The sequence below is a fragment of the Mesocricetus auratus genome, unplaced genomic scaffold (genome assembly GCF_017639785.1).
Source record: "Mesocricetus auratus isolate SY011 unplaced genomic scaffold, BCM_Maur_2.0 Super-Scaffold_100018, whole genome shotgun sequence".
Lineage (NCBI taxonomy): Eukaryota > Metazoa > Chordata > Mammalia > Rodentia > Cricetidae > Mesocricetus > Mesocricetus auratus.
In genome coordinates, this window is record NW_024429199.1 from 28,085,742 (window position 1) to 28,108,532 (window position 22,791).

General features: G+C 43.1%; 2 protein-coding genes across 6 annotated transcripts in view; both read left to right on the forward strand.

The window, feature by feature from the left end:
- The first annotated feature begins 7 nt into the window (after positions 1-7).
- Positions 8-14,903, forward strand: Ccdc28a (coiled-coil domain containing 28A). 4 transcript variants are annotated; one of them, XM_040728377.1, is made up of 7 exons: positions 8-191; positions 2,119-2,318; positions 2,737-2,829; positions 4,629-4,792; positions 9,031-9,185; positions 12,181-12,203; positions 14,349-14,903. In XM_040728377.1, exons 2-7 carry the CDS (start codon positions 2,161-2,163, stop codon positions 14,401-14,403), a joined length of 648 nt encoding a protein of 215 aa, XP_040584311.1. In that variant the 5' UTR covers positions 8-191; positions 2,119-2,160; the 3' UTR covers positions 14,404-14,903. The 4 variants fall into 4 exon arrangements, with proteins under 4 accessions (XP_040584311.1, XP_012965698.1, XP_040584310.1 ...); XM_013110244.3 differs by lacking the exon at positions 2,737-2,829; XM_040728376.1 differs by lacking the exons at positions 12,181-12,203; positions 14,349-14,903 and adding an exon at positions 10,271-10,504.
- Positions 14,904-14,984: 81 nt separating this feature from the next.
- Positions 14,985-22,791, forward strand: part of Ect2l (epithelial cell transforming 2 like) — a 66,246-nt gene continuing 58,439 nt past the window's right edge. For both annotated transcript variants that reach the window (XM_040728371.1, XM_040728373.1), the window contains exon 1: positions 14,985-18,432. The gene's annotated coding sequence lies outside the window, so the exon portion shown is untranslated. The remainder of the gene's footprint in view (positions 18,433-22,791) is intronic.

A 22,791-nucleotide genomic window follows, 5' to 3' on the forward strand; every position in this document is an offset into this window, starting at 1 on the left:
GCTTCCGCCTCATAGAGGGCTCCGCCCCGACGCATCACTTCCGTAAACAAAGGGCACTGTGGAGGCGCGGGTCCCGGGCTGGTGACCAGGGCTGACGACCTGGGCTATTGCTGCAGCTGTAGCCAGAGGCTTTGGACGCTCCCTGAGCTTTTCCGGTTAAGGAAAGGGATCCGCAGCCTCTTCTTTCTCCGGTATGTAGTGGGATGGGGGGACCCGCAACCTGCGCCTTCCGGCCCCTCAGCACCCGCTCTGGTCGCCGCTGGGTATTGATGGGTCGTCGCTGAGGCGGGGTGCGGAAGGGAGACGAAGCGCAGTCCAGAGGCCCCTGCGGTGATTCTGCTTAGAAGCAAGGCCTAACATTCAACCGTGAGCAGTTCGTCCTCTCCGGAACGGTCCCTGGTGCTTGCCATACCAAAAGGAGTCCAGCGGTCTTGTGACAGATTGTTGTCCTCCAGAAATGAGTACATCGCAAGCTTGTTCCCTCGGAGACCATTGGTTTATTTGCGATGTTTTACGGGTTAACTGGTTTTTTGTGTTGTTTTGTTTTTTAGCCTTTTGTCACCAAATACGTGTTAGCACCCTTAGATTTGAAGGTTTATGTGCTTATGAATTATACAGATCCTCACCTCTTGGAGACCTGCTTTGTCATCCTCAAATATCTGTTTAATCTGTATTACATGTTAAACAATTCCCAAATGACTCTAGTGGATTGGTATCTGAAATTAGACACTGGACGTTGGACCCTTTCCCAAGAAAGCCTTCCATTTGATAGAAAAAACATAAATGAAAAACAACCCCCCCCCCAACGTTGCCTTTATAATTCCCAAGTGATTCTTTCAGGAGTGACAGTGTCAGTCTTTTAAAATAACCGTGGCAGGATTAAATTCAACACTTTTAACTTTTAAATTGACTGTGTATGAGTGTTTTGTCTACATGCATGTCTGTGCACCGGGTGCATACAGTGCCCCTGGAGGCCAGGATAGGGCATGGGCTACCTTGGAACTGAAGTTACAGACTGTTGAAAGCCACCTTGTTGGTCCTGCAAATCGATTGAGTCCTCTGGAAGAGCAGCCAGTGCCTCCTAACTACTGAGCCGTCTCTCAAGCCCCACAGTATTTTTTTTAAAGACCTGACATTCATAATGCAATTAACGATTTGAAGGAATGGATAGGTATGCATATTTCTGATGACTCTGTGATCCATTAATAGTAGAATTCAGAAAAATTCTAAGCTAAATATCCGATCTCGTGACACATGCCCATCATCCCAGCACTTACACGCAGAGGGAGGAGCATCACCACAAGCTGAAGGCCAGCATGGCTGACACAGTAATTTCTCAACCAGTCAGGAACATACAGGAACCTTTTTTTTCTCAAAAAGAAAAGGTGAGGTGGGGCACACTTTTGATGCCTTTATAACCCTAGCACACAGGCGACAGGCAGGTGGATTTCTGAGAGTTCCAAGCCAGCCTAGACTCTAGAGCAAGTTCCAAGCCAGCCAGAGCTACATAGTAACACCTTCTTTAAAAAAATATATATATATATGTATATGCACAAAGATAAGATCTGGGTGTGGCGGTGCATAGCATACCAATATCATTACATAAGCCTTCAAGTTGCAGTTTAGACTACTGATGCCCAGATCTGGGTGTGGTGGGGCATAGCATACCAATATAGTGTACATTATATACGCCTTCAAGTTGCAGTTTAGACCACCGATGCCCTGATATACATCTGTTTGAGTGTGGTGTAGAAGAGAAATTGGAAGCTGGGGTTTTGCATGGGTGGTTTGTTTATATTGGCCACCTTATATACTGGTAGCTTCTTGAGGTTAAGGTCTTATTCATTATTGCTTCTTCAGGACTGATGACAGTGCCTCGTTTATGGAGGAGAATCAGTAGATACTTAGAAGATGTGTGAATAGAGAAAGTGCTAAAAAATTATCAGTTTTGATAAAGACCTTCGTGGGCATTAGCAAAGTAGAAAAGATATAAGGAATTCCTTGTCCTAACTTTAATGACTTGGAAGTGTTACTCTTTTGGTCTGTGAAGTGTGTCGTTCACTCTTCTTTGCATATTATAGCATATAGCTATATAATCACTGTTATTTCCCTATGTAGGTCTTACGAAGCTAGTGTTGATGCAACGAAGAACTTAAAACAATGGAAGAGCGGAAAGCGAAGAGGAAGAGTCCCAAGTCGTTCAGTGCCCACTCCACTCAGGTTGCTAATGCCAAAAAAAATGCCATCCCAGCTAGTAAAAGCACGGGCTTTTCAAATCCCACAGCACAGTCAACTTCCCAGCGGCCAAAGTTAAAGAGGTGAGTTCTTTTCTTTGACATTTCCCAGTGAAATGCTGTTAAGTAGTTATCTTCTCTGCCCAGACTCTTTTCCTCTGGTGCTTTGACTTTTCCCAGCACTGCAGCACCAATGATACAGAGATGGGGATCTTTGGGGCTCGTTGCTGAGGCAGTCTAGCCAATGTGGCAAGCTCTAGGTTCGGTGAGAGAGTATCTCAAAAAATAAGGCGGAAAGCAACAAAGGAAGATACCTGACATCAGCCTCTGGCCTCCACACATGCATGCACACACATGTACATACAACCATGTGCATGCATGCACCACATAAAATGTGCGTGCACACGCGTGCACACACACACTATGCAGGCCTTTTCTTGCAAAGAACTGATACCACCACTCCAAGTTCCATTTTTAAAAAAAGTTTTCACTTTATTCGTAGGTGGTTTTGTCTTTGTGTCTATTTGTGCATGCCTGGTGCCTGTGGATGTCAGATGGGAGGGAATTGGATCCCCCGGACCTGGATTAGACAATTGTGAGCTGCCGCGTGGATGCTGGAAGAGGAGCCAGGACTCTTAACCGCTGTGCTGCCTCTCCAACCTGAATTCTAAATTTCTTAAGAGTTGCTAGTTTCTTTCTTTACCCCACCCCATCCATGGGCTTACACCATGCCCTGTTTATCTTAACCTTGTGAGTATAGTTGTGGGGATGAGGTCTTCATTATTGTGTGAAAATCGAGTACTGAGTCTCTGTATGTAGAGTACTGAATTCCGAATCTACAGTACTAGTTAAAGATAACACCAACCCCTTTGGCTTTTTAACCCTTTCTGTTGTGGGTGACCCTGCGTTTGGGGTAGCAGCAGAGCATGTTGCAGACTCGTTTATTGAGGAAATCAGGCCTGCCTTTATACCCACCCTCCCAAGGTCCTATTGGCCCAGTGGCTGACTCTGCTGCGTTGTCCTTTCCTCATTGGTGTCTCTGGGTCAGGTGGCTCTTTGTCAGCAGTCTCTGGGTAGAGGCGGGCTTGGCTAAGGGAGGAAGTGCCTGCCTCGCATGCTCATGCAGCCTGGCCTGGGCACCTGAGGCTTAGGTAGGCTGGCTGCAGTTTCTCCTACACCTTACCTGGATAGCACCTTTAGAACCCTGGCTGGCTCTGTGCCTTGTGAGCTCCTGTTTCTCTGCTTTTATATAGGCATATGCATGGCGCCGTCTCCCTGGTGTCTGAGAGCCTGCAGTATCACATACACAGATGTGTGTGATGAGAATTAATCAAAGGGCTCCCAGATATCTTTCTGGGGAAATAGCAGCTAGACTGAGGCCTGCAGGGTTTGTGAGCAGCGGCCTGGTGAAGGTGTCGGGAAGTGAAGGATCTGAATGTAGGTCCACAAGTCAGATAAGAAGATGGCAATGTGCTTCTAGGAGGCTAATACCATTAGGGTTGGTTGTTTTATTTGAAACAGGGTCTCACCAAGTGGCCCTCATTGTTCTTGAACTCATGTAATTCAGGTTGGTGATCCACCTGCCTCTGCCTCGTTCCTCTGCAATGGGATTAAAGGTTTGAGCAAGCACACCCAAGGAAAGTTGGGTTTCTTAAGGGTGTTGGATTGAAGCAGACTCTTGAAGGCTTAAATTATGCCACCTGGCATTATTTGGAAATGGACTTGTCTGCCTCATGGGAAGGAAAGGGGGGCCAGGGACCATACACAGGACCACGTGGGTCATCTGGGAAGGTGTGGGGTGCTGTTAGGTCAAGACACGGGGTGGTGGCAGCAGCTAAGTAGAGTATAGAGAAGTTAGACTACATTACTCAGTTGAACTTTGAAACTGCATGAGGGTTCCTGAGGATGGTGGCAGGATTCAGGATGCTGCCAGGTATTTGAGTCTGGATTTTAAATGTCTTTCTCCTAAGCCCAAGCACTCCTGACATACTGTCTTCAGAGCAGGAACCCAAAAGACTCACCCAGCTATAAATAGTTCAGGGTTAACATTTAGAAAGAGAAATGTGTGATGCGCTTTACTGAGAAATGAAATATACAAAATAGCGTACTTGAAGGATTTATCAATTTTCTTTTCAATCTAACAAATTATCATATTACACAAACATACTAGCTAAACTTTTCACGTCTCAGTGATTAAAATTTATATATTTGGGATTTTCACCACCTGCTTTTCTTTGTTGTTGACTTGAAGCTTCATGTTTTATCTAGTATTGATTATCTTCTGATTTCTAGTTTCCAACAAAATGTTCATTTATTTAACTAAGAAGTTGAACTGGAGCTTAATGTAGAACAACCTGGAAGATCTAACCAAGGTCAATTGCATCTTCTCCACAGAGTGATGAAGGAAAAGAACAAACCTCCAGGAGGAGAAGGGAAGGGTGCTCAGGCCACCCCCATCCAGCACTCCTTCCTCACAGACGTCTCCGATGTCCAGGAGATGGAGCGCGGTCTCCTCAGTCTGCTCAATGACTTCCACTCTGGAAAGCTGCAGGCGTTTGGTAAGATGGCAGTGCGCTCTCCATGCTTTGTCTCTAGGATTCTCCATCCCGTGTTCTGCAGTGTCTCATTCTTCTTTTGTTTGGTGTGTTCTTGTGTGTGCGTGTGAAAGCAAAGGACAGCCTTTGGTGTCATTCCTCAGCACCGCCTGCCTGCCCCCCACCTTGTTGTAAGAAGGTCTCTCAAAGAACCATTTTCCTTTATTAAAAAGGAACACTGGATGTGGTGACTCATGCCTGTAATCCCAGTATCTAGACATCAGAGGCAGGAGGATGAGAGGCTCAAGGTCATCCTCAATGACCTACGGAGTGTGAGGCCATTCTGGGCTACCTGAAACTATCTCAGGACAAACATTCAGAGATGACTGGATTTGTGGCTTTGTTGGTAGTTGGTAGATTGCCTAGTGCTTACAAAATCCTCAATTTGACACTCACAGCACTACATAAAGTCCAACATGGCAGCGCACACCCCTAATCCTACCACTTGGGAAACAGAGACAGGAGAACCAGACAGTTCAGAGACATCCTCACCTATTTTGGAGACAACCTGGGCTACATGAGACCTGCCTCAAAAACAAGAACATACACTTAGTGTTGGGGGAAAAGAAGGGGCCACAAAATATATAGACATAAAATTTAAGAATTTTAGATTTTATTATCATGGACAATAATTGGCTTTCTAAAATTGTTGGGGGGAATTTTTAAACAGAGTTTTTGGGGCCAGAGAGATGGCTTAGTGGGTTAGACAATTAGCTACCCAGCCATGAGGACCTGAGTTTGTACCCCAACAGCTGTGTAAAAAGTTGCGAATGGGCACAGGCAGGCCTGGAGCTGCAGAGATACGAGAAGCAGATTTCTGGGACTTGCTGTCCAAGTTCACTGGAAGACCCTGTCTTAAGGAATAAGGCGGAGTGATAGACAGGACACCTGATGTCCTCCCCTGGCTTCTGCATGTCAGCATGCACAGGTGCATTCCTGCATTCTGTATAACACCACACTCACGCACACACACAAGGGAAGGTTACCCAAAATATTAAAGTAGGATTGCTATTATGGAATAACTGGTGCTTATTTAAAAAGTAGGTTCTCTGTCTCTACATGTGGTCTTGTATGTTCATTCCTTCTTTAGAAGACAACCCCAATCCATATCTGAAAAACAAAACCATATCATATAATTTATCTATTTAAATAGTAGGGGAAATCTTTTTCTCTTAAACCAATTTAGACTTGGTGTGTTTAATTTGCTTTTGTTTTTCCAAAGCGTCTTGCTTTGTATGTAGCCTGACTATCCTGGAGTTCATGACCTTCTGCCTCAGCTTTCCGTGCGCCGGGGATTTTTCCCCCCTTAGAGGCAGAACCTTTACTATGTAGCTCAGGCTGCTTTAAACTCATTGTGTAGCTGAGGATGACCTTGAACTTCTGATTTTCCTATTGTCACCTGTCTCTAACTGCTAGGATTATAGGCAAATGCTATGACACCCTGTTTATAAAGGCGGGGAATTGAACTCTAGCCTTTGTGTTGGCTAGATGAGCATTCTGCAAACTGAGTTAACATTCTCTGTTTTTTTGCGGCGGGGTCTCATGGATTGTAGGCTGGCCTTGAATTCATTATGTAGCAGAGGCTGCTCTTTAATTCTTGACCCTCCTGTCTCCAAATTCCAAGTGCTGAAATAGAGAAATGGGTAACCACACGCAGCTCAAATTTTATTTGTAATAGATGTAACCTGAATACTTTCCTGTTCTGGTCAGCCAGCCTCGAGGGCCGATTGTGGGAATCAACCCACATGAGCACCAATTGAAGGCGGGATTTAAATGAGTTTACCAGACCCAAGATAAATGATAAATGGGTGTTTTATTAGGGAAGAACTTACACAGATAAGAGTAAATAACCGCTGTGGCCTTCCTGCTCCAGAAGATGTGGTCTCTGTCCTTCCGAGGCTCTCCGTGACCCAAAAGAGGGTATGCCCGCAGCTCCTCTACCTTAAAAGGGCTCATGTCCACACCTGAAACCACGCCCAAAGGGTGTGGTCACAACCACAAGTTGACTGGCAAGGCAAGATGCCACTACACTTTCCAAAAAAAGAAGGAAAAAAAACCCCCAAAACTTATAGCTTCTTGTTTTGTTGGCAATTTAGGAAAGAACCTTTTTCCTTGGGTTCCCACCAGCAGTGAACATTTATCTTTCCATTTTTGCCAGTCAAGTGGATTTTTATTTATTTGTTTGTTTGGTTTGGTTTGGTTTTTGGGGGCAGGCTTTCTCTGTGTAAAAGCCCTGGCTGTCCTGGAACTCACCTTGTAGATCAGGCTGGTCTGGAACTCACAGAGATCTGCCTGCCTCTGCCTCCCTATAATGCTGGGATTAAAGGCATGCGTCACCAATACCCATTGTGAATTTTTTTTAGATGGCCATCAAATTTGAATTTCCATGTCTACTTGTTAAGTAGTTGGATTGTTCTTTTCAGGGTCTTTATATAGTTTTATTTTGGTAATTTCTTTGTCGTTGTCAAGAGCTCTTTGTATGTTTTACATGTAAACAATACATTTTTCTTAATCTATTTTCCCAAATATCCTTATGTCTTTAGATGTTGTGATAGTTTATTTAGCCCTGTAAAGTTCTTGATTTTGTGTGTGTGTGTGTGTACTTACATCTCTTTTCTTTTGTGGTTCCTGGGTCTTTAGTCCTTGGTAATACTTATATTTGACAAAGAAGCCAGACGCAGTCCTGTAATCCCAGTACTAGGAGGCCGAGGCAGGAGAATCATGATTTCAAGGCCAGGCTGGATTACACAGGAGCCCAGCTTCAAAAAGAGGAGCATGTTACTTTACAAAGCATGTTTCCCATCTCATGCTGCGCTACACCCCAGCAGTGTGGTGTCACAGTGTTTCTCGTCTCCTCTCTTCCCCACTCACTCTTTCCTGGTGGTAGTCTCTGTACCTCTTTTACTCTGCTTCATCCCTTAAGGTCAGGTGGCTTTGTGTTTGACTGAAGTCCTTCCTTCCCTGTGTTGTCACTCTGCCCTATGGCTGTAAGTGTTGCACTGAAAATTGTATTGCTGGTCAGTTTCTTTCTTACTAGGTCATTAACTTTTTTTACAGCTTAATGCCTAAGAGCCCACCCCACCTTCTCTGTGAACTGTGGCATTTATCTGGATATGCAGAACTGGGTCTTCTCATGCATCCCACCAGGAAATTGCTCAGCCTTTCTTAGCTGCTGATTCATCTTCCATCCTTCAAAACATGTCCTTTTTGTCATATGAAGCTTCTGTTGTCTCATGGCAGGCAGTCTAGGTCTGTCTGCCTCTCCCTTTTCCTTTGTCAGGTCTTTATCTCTGTATTCATTCATTCATAGTCTCAAGAGGTTCTCTCTCTCCCTCTCCTCACCTTCTCCTCCCCTTTTCCCTCTTCCTCTTGCCACAAGAACACACCTCTTAAGGAAACCCAAATGCTGATATATATACTTATGATACCACGTCTGACTTTATTCCAGCTTTGTTGAATTAATAGTATACTTTTACAATATATTTAGAAAAAGGAGTGGGTTTTTGAAATTGGAATAACAAAAGAGGTTGCAAAGGCTGCACTTAAACCAGATGTCGATATAGATTCTGTCGTGTATGTCTGTTAGTTCTGGGCAGGTGAAATCACCATGCTGAACTTAAGAAATGATGATTGAAAATATTATTACCTGTGTAATGTGTAGCATGCTTCATAAAGATTTACACTTATGCTTCCTAAAGGAAGAATATATAATTGGCTGGAAAATAATTTGTGGCTGAAAGTCTTAGAAAATCCCTCACTTTACTCAGTGTACTACAAAATGTTGACTTTTCAGTTCCCCCGGCAGTTGTCAAAATGGACATAATTGTGGTGCTTTTGCTTCTGCATATAGTTACAGTGGAAGAAAAAAAACACATTTTTTCCTTTAAAAATATTTTATACATGATTTTATCTTAGGGCCCAGGATCATTTCTTAGATTGGTCATTGTTTTCCTGACCAATAATTGTATTTGCTCCTAGTAGTCAAGAGACCAAGACAGGAAGATAGTGAGTTTGAACCAGCTTGACTACCCTGTCTCAAAAAAATAAAGGATTAGTGATTATACTCAGAAAACAGTTATTAGTGAAGCAGTTTACAAACAAAGCAAACAGATTTCTTTTGCACACCTGGAGTTTAAAAGCTGTTCCTCAAGGGTTATAGGCTTTAACACTAATCTTTGTTAATGTTCTGGAATGTTCCCCAGGAAATGAATGTTCCATAGAGCAGATGGAACATGTCCGGGGAATGCAGGAGAAATTAGCTCGCTTGAATTTGGAGCTCTACGGGGAGTTAGAGGAACTTCCTGAGGATAAGCGGAAAGCAGCCAGCGACGCCAACCTGGACAGGCTTCTGTCGGACGTGAGTGAAGCGCTGGTTTTTAAAACACCTTCTTGCAACAACACACACACACACAATTTGATTTTAGCTACCAGTGATTTTATATATATGTAATCATAAAATGCATATATGTGATATCACATATTATATATATATATACACACATAACACAATTTGATTTTAACTATCAGTGACTTTATATATTTGTAATCATGTATGTTGCATATATGTGATATCACATATTTCACATATATATATACACATATATATATATATACACACACACACATATACATTCATAGTGTTTTGAAGTCATCACCACCATCTAATTCTAGAACACTTTCTTTACCTCCTAAAGAAGTCTGTCCTCCCCACGCCCTAGCAACCCCTCACGTACTTTCTATCTTGATGGACGGGCCTCTGTGACACTTCATGCATATGACATTATGCAGTGTGTGCCCTAGTGGGGATTCTCTTAGTGCAGTGTCCTCAAATTTTATCTCTGTTACACTTGACTCTCTTTAAAGAAATAGTCTAAAAATGCTTAAACTTAGATTTATGGATGCAAACTTGTAAAGGAAATGCTTGCTTCTGTACATTTTTACATATGTGCCTGTGTTATACTGAGACCTCATCCATATGCAGACCATAAGCCCATAGAAGACACCAGCCAAAAGCCCTTTGCCTGCCTGGATGGCGTTTTAATTTTAAATACAAGCCACGGTTGGTCTTTATAGCCATTAGAACATTACTACATTTGTCAGTCTAGAGCTGCCATAACAAAGCACCCCAGACTGGGTTTATACACTGGGGATTTTTTCTTACATTCTGGGTGAGATCAAAGTGCTTCCTAAGGCTTCCATTCTCCATTTGGGTGGTCATCTCAGTGCTCATGTAAGTCCTCTCCTGTGCACTTCTTTCCTTGTTAAAGTCGTATTGGATTAGGGCCCATTCTGTTGGCCTCAGTCTGACAGGATCATCTCTTTAAAAGCTTGTCTCCCAATACCTACATACTCTGACAGTTAGAATGTATGAGTTGGGGATGGGGTGGGCTACAACTCAGCCCATAACATCTTGTAAATTTGCCTCTTTAAAACCTTTTTTAGGGGGCTGAAAAGCTGACTCAGCGACTAAAAGTACTTGCTGCTCTTGCAGAGGAACCAGATTCTGTTCCCAGCACCCACATGGCGGCCCTCAACCGTCTGTAGCTCCAGTTCCGGGGATCTGAAGCCCTCTTCTGGCCTGAGGGCACCAGGCACACAAGTGGTGCACATGCTTACACGCGGGCAGAAACTCATGCCATGTGCATGAAATAAAAATAAACAAAGCTTTTTTTTTTTTTTTTTTTTTTTTTTTGGTTTTCCGAGACAGGGTTTCTCTGTATTGTTTTGGAGGCTGTCCTGGAACTCTCTCTGTAGACCAGGCTGGCCTTGAACTCACAGAGATGAGATCCGACTACCTTTGCCTCTGCTTCCTGAGTGCTGGGATTGAAGGCGTGCACCACCAACTCCCGGTCCAAAATAAACAAATCTTTAAAACCATCTTTAGCGAGCTTGGGAGATGGCTCAGTCAGGAAAGTTCTTGTTTCACCAGCAGGAGGGCCTGAGTTCAGATCCCCAGCACCTGTGTACAGAGCGCCTAGAGTGCCATTGCTGGTGAGGTGGAGGTGAGAAGATCTGGGCTTACTGGCCACCTGCTCTTGCTGAAGTTGTGAGCTCCAGGTTTGCTGAGAAATCCTGTCTCAAAGAAATAAGGTGGAGAGCAGTTGAGGAAGACATAAAAGATTGACCTCTGGCTTCCATATGTGCACATGTTTGTGTGTGCGCACAGGAGCTTAGAGCACACAAAACCTTTTTAGAACAAAGGAAAACAATGAAGACAGACTTCAACGTAGTAGTTTAGCTTCATGTTCACCAGTGACGAAAGAGTTTGTTTCCGCTGATTTTCTTTCACTTTTTTTTTTTTGAATGAGGCAAATGTCAAGACAGGGTTTCTCTATGTAGTTCAGGCTGTCTTGGAACTCATTTTGTAGACCAGACTGGCCTCAAACTCAGAGAGCCACCTCCTCTGCCTCCTGAGTGCTGGGATTAAAGGCCTGGTCCCCCACCTCCTGGTGTCTACCCATACATTTAAAGCTTTAAGCCTAGAAGATTAGCAATGCATGCTTGTAACCCCAGACCTTGGGAAGTAGATGCAGGAGGAACAGGAGTTCAAAGTCAGCCTCACCTACATGAGACCTCCCTCAAAAACAAACAGTCCCTTCAAGCCTGTACTTTTAAATATCAAATCTGACATATAGTACTCAGTGTCACAGGTATTTCAGTTCATGTCTTATGCATCATCTCTATTAAATATAAGCTTACTTTGTGTACTTTTAGTGCATTTAGGAAAATACTGCATTTTGACAAAAGAACACTGAAGCTGAAACCAGGAGGCATAGTGCAATGCTTGTGTCAGTGTTGTTCTTGGTAACAGTGAACAGTCTAGTTAACCTTCCTTTTTTAAACTGTTTGGAGATACTGGAGATTAAGCCTCATGGATGCAAGACAAGCACTCCACCACTAACACTACGGCCTCAGCTAGCATCTCTATACCTTATATTTCTTCTTCTAAAATTAAAGAGAGTGTGGTCTGAATGTCTGTATCCTTCTAGAACTCCTGCTTTCAAGTTTCTCCAGAAAGTGGTGCAACAAGAGACTTTCTTTCAAAGAGAAATAGCAAACACAATAGAGATTACTGCCATTGTACATGATTCTAAGATTACTTCCAAAGCTCTAGTCTTTAGCATTTGCTTCTGCTCTCTCTTCAGCGTCTCTCATTCAAGCCGCAGCCACTTTATAGTTATTTTGTAAAAAGGAATTTCCCCGCCTAGGAAACTTGTTGAGAGTTTTTTTTTAATAGTTGTTGTTTCAGTTAAAGAAAACCTACATGAAGCGACTTTAATACATGGTTTACAGTGACCGACTAATATTTATCTTGTAAAAATTAATATCCAATTTGTTTCTTTGTGTTGCAGTTAGAAGAATTGAATTCTTCTATGTATCCTTTGCCTACTATCAACAGTGTAAAGTTCCTTATCTATAGTTCTGGGTAAATAATTCCTACCATATCTTATTTTATTTACTAGGCCTGTATCTCTTCCCTTTTAGTTTCCGAATCAAATTGTTTCATGGTTCATATGCTGAAATTCCGTGTCTGGCTTATTCTTTGTTTTACATTGTTTTTTCTTATTTTTCAAAACAAATTTAATTATTACTTTTCAAGCCATGAAAATTGTGTATTGGACTCTTAAGAATTATTTTGACTCTTAGATTCTGAAACTACCTGGGAGATGTCCAAAGATATACTTAATAGTACTACTTAAGGTGCATAAAATTGGAATTCAAGTTCCACTAAAACACAGCTTTCAAGAGGCCCTCCCACAGCTTATGAAGTGGCATCTCCACACCAAGCTAGTGCAGTGTAGACTTAACTTGAAGGAAAACACCAAGTCACTGGTAGGTTATTTTGATTTTGATATTTCAGTCTGAAACAATGACCTAAGGAACATTTCAAACTTTTTAAAATGTATTTATCAACATGATTGCTAATACACAAGAATAATATGAAACAGCCCTGCCTTCATCCTGTTTTCATATGAGAAGGAAACTCTTTGAACACCATAATAGCATGAGATAGGACTTTTGAAATGTGGTTCACAGTTCAGGAATGTGACATTTCACACCTTTAACATCTTTAAAGGGCTTTGTATAGTGATATGCGTGGGGAAATTTCTAAACTATATAGAATATGCAGAAGTTAGAATAGCAAGTCTGAATCCTGCTGTATCATTTTACACTGTTACTGATTGCTCAGCTGTGCAGTAACCAGTTAAGTCCGCTTTTGCTTTGAGCTTGCACGTGAAGATGAATTCCACTTGCCATGGCTAACTAGGTGTCTGCTCCTGTCCTCGCTTCCTTCTCTGTGTGGTACTGCAGGTGCTTAGAATCTGATTCTGCAATACATTTTTTCTCTTCAATTCTTGGTTTGTTTTTTACTCAGGATCACCTTCTACACCCCAGGCTGGCCTAGCACTCACTGTGTGGCTCAGTCTGGCCTTGAACTTGTAGCAATCCTACTGCCTCACTGCCTCTAGTCCTGGCTTAATACATTGGCTCTTGGCAATTCTTTTTTATTTTTATTTCTTACCGTTGTCACCCTTTAAAGGCTTTTTCCAGGTGATCACAGCTTAGATCTCATGTGAAAGCTCTTGTTCCCACTAAGCTTTCTTTGATGTTTGGGAGCACATCCTGTCCATTCTTGCCATGATACCCTTTGTTCAGCCTGCACTCTTGATGCAGATACACGCCAGCCTTCTTTCCCTCCTCTCTGTCAGACAGGTGACGTTCATGCCGGCCACTCCCATCAAACGTTTGGTTTGTACCTGTAAGTTAGCATTCTGCCTTACTTTACTGTCTGATGGTTCTTCTGTGTGTTTAAATCTCAAACCTCCCAACTAGACACAGGCCATGCCTCTGTCTGTCTGCTTTCGCAGCCTCTGCTGTACATGTGCTGCCGACTCTTGCTGTCCTCGGTGTATTCAGATCACTGTTTGAATTGGACCTTTAAAGGTCAGCAGCAGCTGAACAGTTTAGGACTAGGAAGGAAAAGAAAGATAGTCATGTGAAGGGTTAAGGACACATGCAGAAATTGTTTTCTTCAAGGATGAGTAAGATTATATAAAAGATTATAGAGTTGTGATAATTATTTTATGTGTGGCTTTGTAAGGAAATTGTTTCCCCAAACATGGTAAAATGGCTTCTTCAAGGGATTGTCTTAATCCGGTTAGTCTTTTAATGTTTCACTGGTTCCTTGTCATGAAATGACTCATGCTGCCTTAAAAATAAGCCTGTGCAGACATGATGCTACACTCCTATAACTCCACCACTGGAGATTGAGGTAGGAGGAGACTGCATAACTAGATCCTAAATAAATGTTATTAAGCTTCAAGTATACACATCCATTATTCTACATTGACTACTGTCCAAACTTGTTGGCAACACTGCATCTTTCCCTTGAAGCCTCCCCTGCTCTCCCTCCTTCCCTTATCCCATTTCTTCTGATTCCGGGTCACTCCGTGTAAATTCCTGAAATGTAAGAGAAATCCTCACTTTAAAAAGGAAATCTTCTTAACGATGAACACAGACAGAAACTGCACTTGGCAGATACACAGGACGTCCCCACCACGTCCGCCCGCTAGCGCAGTGTGCAGCCTGCTCTGGGGACTTGCAGAGAGGCAGCAGTCCTTACTCTTCCAGCCGAGTCCAGTAGCGGAATCATCTTCCACCACAAAACTCAAGTAAGGAAAGCGCAAGGGCCGTGACCGTGTTCCCACGCCGCTTCTCGTCAGTGTGCTTGCTGTAACTCACCGCTGTGGCTGTGGCCTGGCTGCGCATCGGATCAGGGTCAGGAAGCGGGATGCCAAGCTGTGCTGCTGTGTCTTCTGTTGCCTTAAGGGTTATACTTGAAATGCTTCGTGCTAAACGTTCTGTAGGGCTGAAGGATCTGTGCTTGCTGCGATCACCACACTGACCCGGTTCCGGTCATGCGTTGGTGGCGCACAGGCCTCCTGTGGCAGCCCAGCTTCAGTTTACGTCAGACAATCGGTACACATGCAGGTGTGTTCCCCAATGGCCAGTGACAAATGTTGGATAAGTATTTGTGAGATTTGCTATTTTTAATAAAGTGATTGTTTTAAAAGATCGTCTCTGATGTCTGTTTGGAAGACCCTGTAGTCTTCAATCTGGAAACAAGAGTTCAATCCTCCAAAGTAAATTGCAGGATTTTGCGCCATCTCGGCCGAATTCTGCACCTTTTGCATATTTAAATACTGTTTAATGGAAGGACATAAAGCTAGAGCTGGATGTGGCTCCCCATAGCTTTGTGATTTGTATTTGATTTCAACTTTCATTTTTCAGTGTAGCCCGCAAGGAATTGCCAGCTGGTAGTGATTGCATGGAGTAACAGGTACAGGAAAGGAGCCTAGCATGAGGCTCCGGCCAGGAAAACTCAGACACAGCCTCCCTACCTTTCCCTCATTTCTTAGTTTCAGTGATGAGGATCACACCCAGGACTCACGAGTGCTGGGAAGACAGTCATAGAACAACACCAGCCACTGTTTTTTAAAAATTATTTTTTTAACTCTTGACAATTTCGTGTATATACATGTGTCTTGATTATGCCACCCCAGCGCCCTCCTTCCAGTACTCCTGAATCCCTCCGCACTTTCCCTCCCACTTTCATTTCCTTTAAATTTTTTTTTATAACTCATTAGGTTCAGTTAGTGCTGCCCCCAAAGGAAAGTGACTCCCACTCCCCCAACAGCCATCAGTTGTGAACAGCTCTTCAGCTGGGATAATGCCTCATGAGCTCCTCTCGTCCATGGGGACTATTGACTGGCTTGACCCTACCCAGGTAACTAGTGCAGTGAGCTCATTAGAGCAGTCACCATGTCATGTCTGGAAGACAGTATCCCTCCCATCCCCTGGCTCTTACATCCTTTCTGCTTTGTTTTCCATGATGTACCATGAGCCTTGGGGGAGTTGATATAAGTGGATTATTTGGGACTGAGCATGCACTCTCAACCCTTTAGTCAGTTATGAGATTGCTGCCCACTGCAGAACCAAGTTTCTCTGGCCAGGGTTGAGAGCAGCACTAATCTATGGATATAAACATTTATAAATACTTAAAAAGCAATTTGACAACAATAGCAGGTACTCCCCTAGGTCCTGGGACCTCTCCAGCCATGGGCTTTTGACCAGGTTTATAGTACCAGACATGAATTCCATTCCTGTGGAGCAGACCTCAAATCCAATCCCAAAGCTGTTGGTTACCCTGTAACAGCCATGCCATTACTACACCAGTAGGCACATCTTACTTGGCAGGGTAGTAGTGTAGCATGTAGTCTGATAACTTTTCTCTCCCAGCAGACTATATAATACTATCTAGCACCATAAAACTAGCTGGCAGGAGTGAAGTTTCCAGATCAATTTCAATCTGATTTCTTTGTGTTCCTCAACATGGTCTTACCTTTTAGCTATGGTGGGCAACCAAGAATAATAATAACTTGTGTTATTTGGGGTGGTACCCTTAGGTCCTTTCTGACTAGTAACTCATAGGGAGGTGTCTCACACTTGACACTACGATTTTCATTTAAAAACGCTCCCTTTTGGGGGAACATTGTCCATTCATTAAAGATACCTCTGTTCAAACTCCTTTTGGAAATATTTTAAAGTTACTTTACAAAGCATAAGGCCTCTTCATACATCCTTAGTTGTGTTTGACTCACCCGCATACCGCAACCCTCATTCCTGCTTAAACAGGAATTCCTCTTAACATTACCACACACTCTTCCTTGTCACGTTTGTTTTGTGCACTCGCCCCATTACGTACGGCCCCTGTCACCTGTGTGCTATGTCTAAATTCCTGATCTCAAATAAAACACACATCTAAAGATTTGAAGCTAGGATCCACACATGAGAGAAAGGAGAGACATTTGTCTTTCTGGGCCTGAGTCACCTCTGTATTATATCCTTCAGTTCCATCCACTTTCCAGAAAATAGCAGAATTCCGTCTTCCTAACATCTACACAAACCGCCATGGTGTGTCATCCTAACATCTACACAAACCGCCATTGTGTGTCATCCTAACATCTACACAAACCGCCATGGTGTGTCATCCTAACATCTACACAAACTGCCATTGTGTCATCCTAACATCTACACAAACCGCCATTGTGTGTCATCCTAACATCTACACAAACCGCCATTGTGTGTCATCCTAACATCTACATAAACCGCCATGGTGTATCATCCTAGCATCTACACAAACCGCCATGGTGTATCATCCTAACATCTACACAAACTGCCATGGTGTGTCATCCTAACATCTACACAAACCGCCATTGTGTATGTCTAGGCTGTCAATTGAGCAGCAGGTATCCCTGTGGTAGGCTGCAGCATCCTTTGGTATATGCCCAGAAGTGACACAGTTGGGTCATATGACTAGCTTTTGGAAATACCTCCACATAGATTTCCATAGTGGCTGTACCAGTTTTCACTCCTACCAACAGTGTGAGGGTCAACATTCCCCTCCCCTCATGTTCTCAGCATTTATAGTACTGATGATGGCCATTCTGACTAAAGCAAGATAGAATCTCAATTTTAATTCACATTTCCTTGGTGTCTGGCCACCCTTTTAACATAGATGTTGTAAAAATCATTGTATTTTAAAAATTGAATGTAATGTTTTAATTGATCATCTCCAGAAACCTAGTAGAGAGCAAACTTTTAACTCAGCTGTGTGTCTCCTTTCAGACTTCATTCTTGGGTTTTGTTTAGTCCCGCTATTCTTAGGGTTGGTAACTTTCCCATACTTACTGTACTGTGGAATCTTTCCATGTTAAGAACAAAAGAAGAGGAGGGAGGGATGTGTCAGAATAAACAAAGGCATTTTTATCAAAGCAATTACAAACATGTTGACATTCATGTGTCTTTCTAACCCCTGTACAGCTAATACTGCTAAAACAAACAAACACAAAACTCTAAAATGTCCTGAGGATTTGCTAAAGATGAACATGAGAAAGGCTAAGAAACGCCTCCCTTTCCAGCACAGGACTTAAATAAACATCGCTGGCTAGATAAAACTAAACAAACTTCACTTCAGCATCTAAGCCTTGCTTGGCAGACAGCAGCTTTGTGTCTGTCACCTCCTCCAAGCAACGTTTCCAGACCCCCCGAGATCCGGCAGCAACCGCTTCCCACAGCCAGCAAAAGAAACTCACTCAGAACCTGAGTCCAGAAAACCGAGGGAAGATGGTGTAAGAACTCTCCTGCCAGCCGGGTGTTGGTGGCACACGCCTTTAATCCCAGCACTCGGGAGGCAGAGACAGGCGGATCTCTGTGAGTTCGAGGCCAGCCTGGTGTACAGAGCGAGTTCCAGGACAGTCTCCAAAACAATAGAGAGAAACCCTGTCTCGAAAAACCAAAACAAAACAAAAAAAAACCAAAAACCTCTTCTGCGAGGAACACCGAGGTTGGCCACTGGAGCGCAGCACTGAGCAGGGACATGGGATCTGTGGGGTGTGGTTGTCTGCCTGTGTTGTCATCCCTATGGAGATGGGGCTGTCCCTGTCCCACCTTCGTCCTCAGGCTGTGATCTCTCCTTTTCACAGCACAGTATCAAGAAGAGACTGCTGCCACCCTGCTCAGACCTTTGACCACTCCCAGAGGTAAAGCCCCTGCCCCTTCACGATGTCTTTTCCTTGGGGCCTCTGGAAAAATCTTGAGCAGTGTCCCATGGTCTAGCAGCCCCCCAGCAGGGTCAGGTTTGATGGGTCTTCCCTCCTCCAGAACACTCCTGGGGTAGGAAGAAGTGCTCCAGGACTTTAGAAAACACTGATTGGATCAGGCTAGCTCTCCAGATTGGATCAGGCTAGCTCTCCTCCTCTGACTTTTTCATCTTGTTCTATTTGCTGCTCTGGAGTCCAAAGACGTGGGAAGGGGCCGTAGGACTAATACAGAAGAGGCTAAGACTCTACAGTGACTACTTTGTGGCTCTAATATTCCACATGCTATGGTTTCATGAATATAGTGAATGATTACGATATATTGCTAAGTGTTTATCTTTTGAGAAGTACTGGTGGTGTGCTTATTAATAAACGTTGTTCTAAAGATCGGGACAGTTTCCTGGCACCGTCTGTGTTCGAGTTCACACAATTCAAGCAGTGGTTTGCACACCCCACCTGTGGCAGTCTTGCCTCAGAAACTTGACTCCTGTGTTGCTCAGGAGCCTCAAAATTGTGTTCTTAAAACACTAATTTCAGCGGGAGGGAAAAACAGGAGTGGAGGAAGTAAAAAACAATTAGGGCGACGGTAATGCACTGTTTTTCTAGAATCGATTTAAACAGCACAGCTATTTCTTGCTTTGATTTTATAGCTTTAAATCAGTAAGAATATCTAGCATTTAAAATACCAGCACAGGCCCGTTTTTCCTTAATCTCTCTCCCTCTCTCTCCCTCTCTCTCCCTCTCTCTCCCTCTCTGTCTCTCTTTGTCTCTCTCCCCGTGTGTGTGTACAAGCACTAGGATGTCCACAGAGCCCAGATGAGAGCTGGAGTTAGAAGTGACAATGAGGTATGCCATGTGGGTGCTCCCTAAGAGTTGCAAACAGAACAGCTGAGCCATCTTCCCCCAAACAAATGCATTCTGTTTATGATATTCTGAGATGTACCCTCTGTAGGAATGGAGCAGGACTGACCCGCTCTGCACCTCTCCAGACAGCACAGATCACTCAGGGAAACAGTGATCACACAGGAGACATGCTTCTCTATTTAGGACTTTAGAATGGTTCTCTTCTTCTCCTCCTCCTCCCCCTCCTCCTCCTTGATTTTGGACAGGGTTTCTCTGGAGCTCACTCTGTAGACCAGACTGGCCTCGAACTCAAGATTCACCTGCTTCTGCCTCCCAAATGCTGAGATTAAAGGTGTGTACCACCTCTGCCTGGTTGGAATATTTTTCAATAAAGTGTTATAGTTTTCTTCATAATATTTGTACTTACTGTTTTCATGGTACTTAATAGTTTTGGATGTTGTTATAACTGTATCACTTACTCCTATTTCCAGATCAGTGTCAGCCCCTACAGTCACCCCTAGTCTCCCCTCCCAAGTATTGCTCTCTCTCTTCCCTTCTCCTAAGGAAACTGTCTTGATTCTTAACACCTTCTTGGTCAAACTGGATCATTTCTGCTCCTGGATTCTGTCACTAGGGTATGTGTGTGATCATCTGTGGTTGTGGTTGTGTGTAACAGATCCTCATCCCACGATACACAGTGCTGTTACATGGATATATGATGCAGGATGCATTTATCCATCCAGCTGTTGATAGACGCTTGGATGATTCCCTCTCGAAGCAATTCAGCACCTCAGGAAATATTCTTTTCGATGTTTTCATTCATACGTGTATTTTTTCTGTTAGGGCAATTATGTGTATATGCTCAACTTCAGTAAGTAATGCCAAACAGCTGTCTAAAGTACATTTCCACCAGCTGTGTCTGAGTTCCCAATGCTCGCCTGCAGCTGGCTCTCTAAGTCTGGTGCCAGGTAATAAGCCAGGCCAAATGTCAGTGGCATGAACAATAATCATTCATTTTCCACACTGTTGCAAGTGTTCTGGCTTCCTCAGTGTATCTCTTCCACTTGTAGACCTCTTTGGTCTCTGTGGGTACTTGCCCAGACTCGGTATACACTCACACAGAGATACACACATGCACACACGGTATACACTCACACAGAGATACACACATGCACACACGGTATACACTCACACAGAGGTACACACATGCACACACGGTATACACTCACACAGAGATACACACATGCACACATGGTATACACTCACACAGAGATACACACATGCACACATGGTATACACTCACACAGAGATACACACATGCACACACGGTATACACACATATATAAATAAAATAAAGTGTGAAAAAGAAATTCTTTCACTTGTTAAATGGGAGGATCTACCCAATATCACCCTAATTCTTTCAAAGACCTTACCAAAGAGTCCCCTGTTCACACCATTTGTTTGATCTTTGTCCAAAGGCTTTGTTACATGAGACTCTGTGGTCTGCTGGAAACTGTCTACCCCAAACTAAGCAGGTCTCTCATGTCTTACTGGGCTTCATTATGTGTAAATAAAGAAGTTAGGCAGCCATCCTTTTCTATATTCTGCTTGGAAGCTATGTAGTCAGGTGCGTGTGTTCAGTGTTACACTGTGTTAGTCACAGGAGCACAGGTAACAGTGTCACTCCTTTTCCATAGCTCACTAACACAGTTCATCTTCTAGTCCTAATTTACCCACTCTTCGGCTCCTTATCATCCTGGACCCAGTGTCAATGGTGTTTTAAGTTACATATGACTCAAATATACTTCCAGGCATATTGGGTTTTATTAATTCTGAATAACAAGACACCTTAAAAAAAAAACCAACAACAGTGGCTCAAAACAATAGTAATACATTGTCCTGATTCAGGTGATCAGCTGGGTGACCTGGGCTGCTGTCCTACTCTGTGTGCTGTTGGCTGGAGCTATTCTTTCCCAGAAATGTTAGAAATCAGGTGCCCACACACACGGCTCGGTTTCTGGACTTCTATCGTTTTAGCTATTCTTGGGCCAAAGTCTCACGCGCTTATTACCCTAAGCAGATCCTGACACGTGTGCTGCAGCCCTGACTCTTCTCTGCCAAGTTGACTTTTTCTATTCTAGATACATTTTTTTTTGGTTTTTACAAGACAGAGTTTCTCTGTATTGTTTTGGAGGCTATCGGTCCAGCCCGGCATCGAACTCACAGAGATCCACCTGCCTCTGCCTCTGGGATTAAAGGCGTGTGCCACCACCGCCCGGCGTCTAGATACATTTTCTAATCAGCTTTTCAATGCTTTTTGGGTTTTGGTGCTGAGTAATAGAGTAATTTGGGAGAAGCAACATCTATAACATACTTGTTCTTATGTATATCTCTTAACATTTCTCTTGATACAGTTTTTAGTAGTCTATGCAGAATGCTTGGCCCTCATATTTGAATTGGACTTTAAATATTATTTATAAATGATGCATTATTGTTTAAAAATTGTTTGTGAGGGGCTGGAGAGATGGCTCAGTGGTTAAGTGTCTGCTTTTCTGGAGGATCCGGATTCAGTTCCCAGCACCCACATGTCAGCTCACAACTGTCTGTACCTCCAGCTCAAGGGAGTCTGATACCTTCACACAGATGTCCATGCAGGCAAAACATCAATGCACATAAAATAAAAATGGATCATTGAAAAAATTTTAAACATAGGTCAGGTGGTGGTGGGGCATGACTTTAATCCCAGCACTTGGGAGGCAGAGACAGATGGATTTATGTGAGTTTGAGGCCAGCCTGGTCTACAGAGTGAGTTCCATGGTAACCAGAACTGTTACACAGAGTCTTGAAACAAAAACCAAATAAAAATGTTTAAATATTTGTGAGTATATGCAAATAAAATTTATTTTGCCTGTTGACCTTGTAAGAAGCAGCCTTTAAACCTGTCAAGTTATCTGTTGATTCTTTAGTACATATGTTGAAAATGACAATTTCATTTTTTTTCTGTTATTCGTTTATCACACTGCAAAGAGCACTCAGAACAATGTCAAATAAAGATGCTAATTGTAATCGGAGGAAAGGATCCTCTTCACTGTTGAGTTTAATGCTTAACATATGCTTCTCTTGCTTTTTTTTTTCAAGACAGGGTTTCTCTGTGTAGCTTTGCAGCCTGTAGACCAGGCTGTCCTCGAACTCACAGAGATCCACATGCCTCTGCCTCCTTAAGTGCTGGGGCTAAAGGTGTATACCATCACTGCCTGGTTTTTAAAATGCACTCTTGTTTGGATTAGGAAATCCCTCTATTGCGACTTTCTTAAAATTTGTGTGTGTGTCATGAATAAATGTCAAAAGCTTATAAAATATACCTTTTGTGTTTACTGAGATTATTATATAACTTTTCTTCTTTGTTTAGTTTATGATAAGTGCATTGATTTTACGATGCCAAATTATATTTGACACATT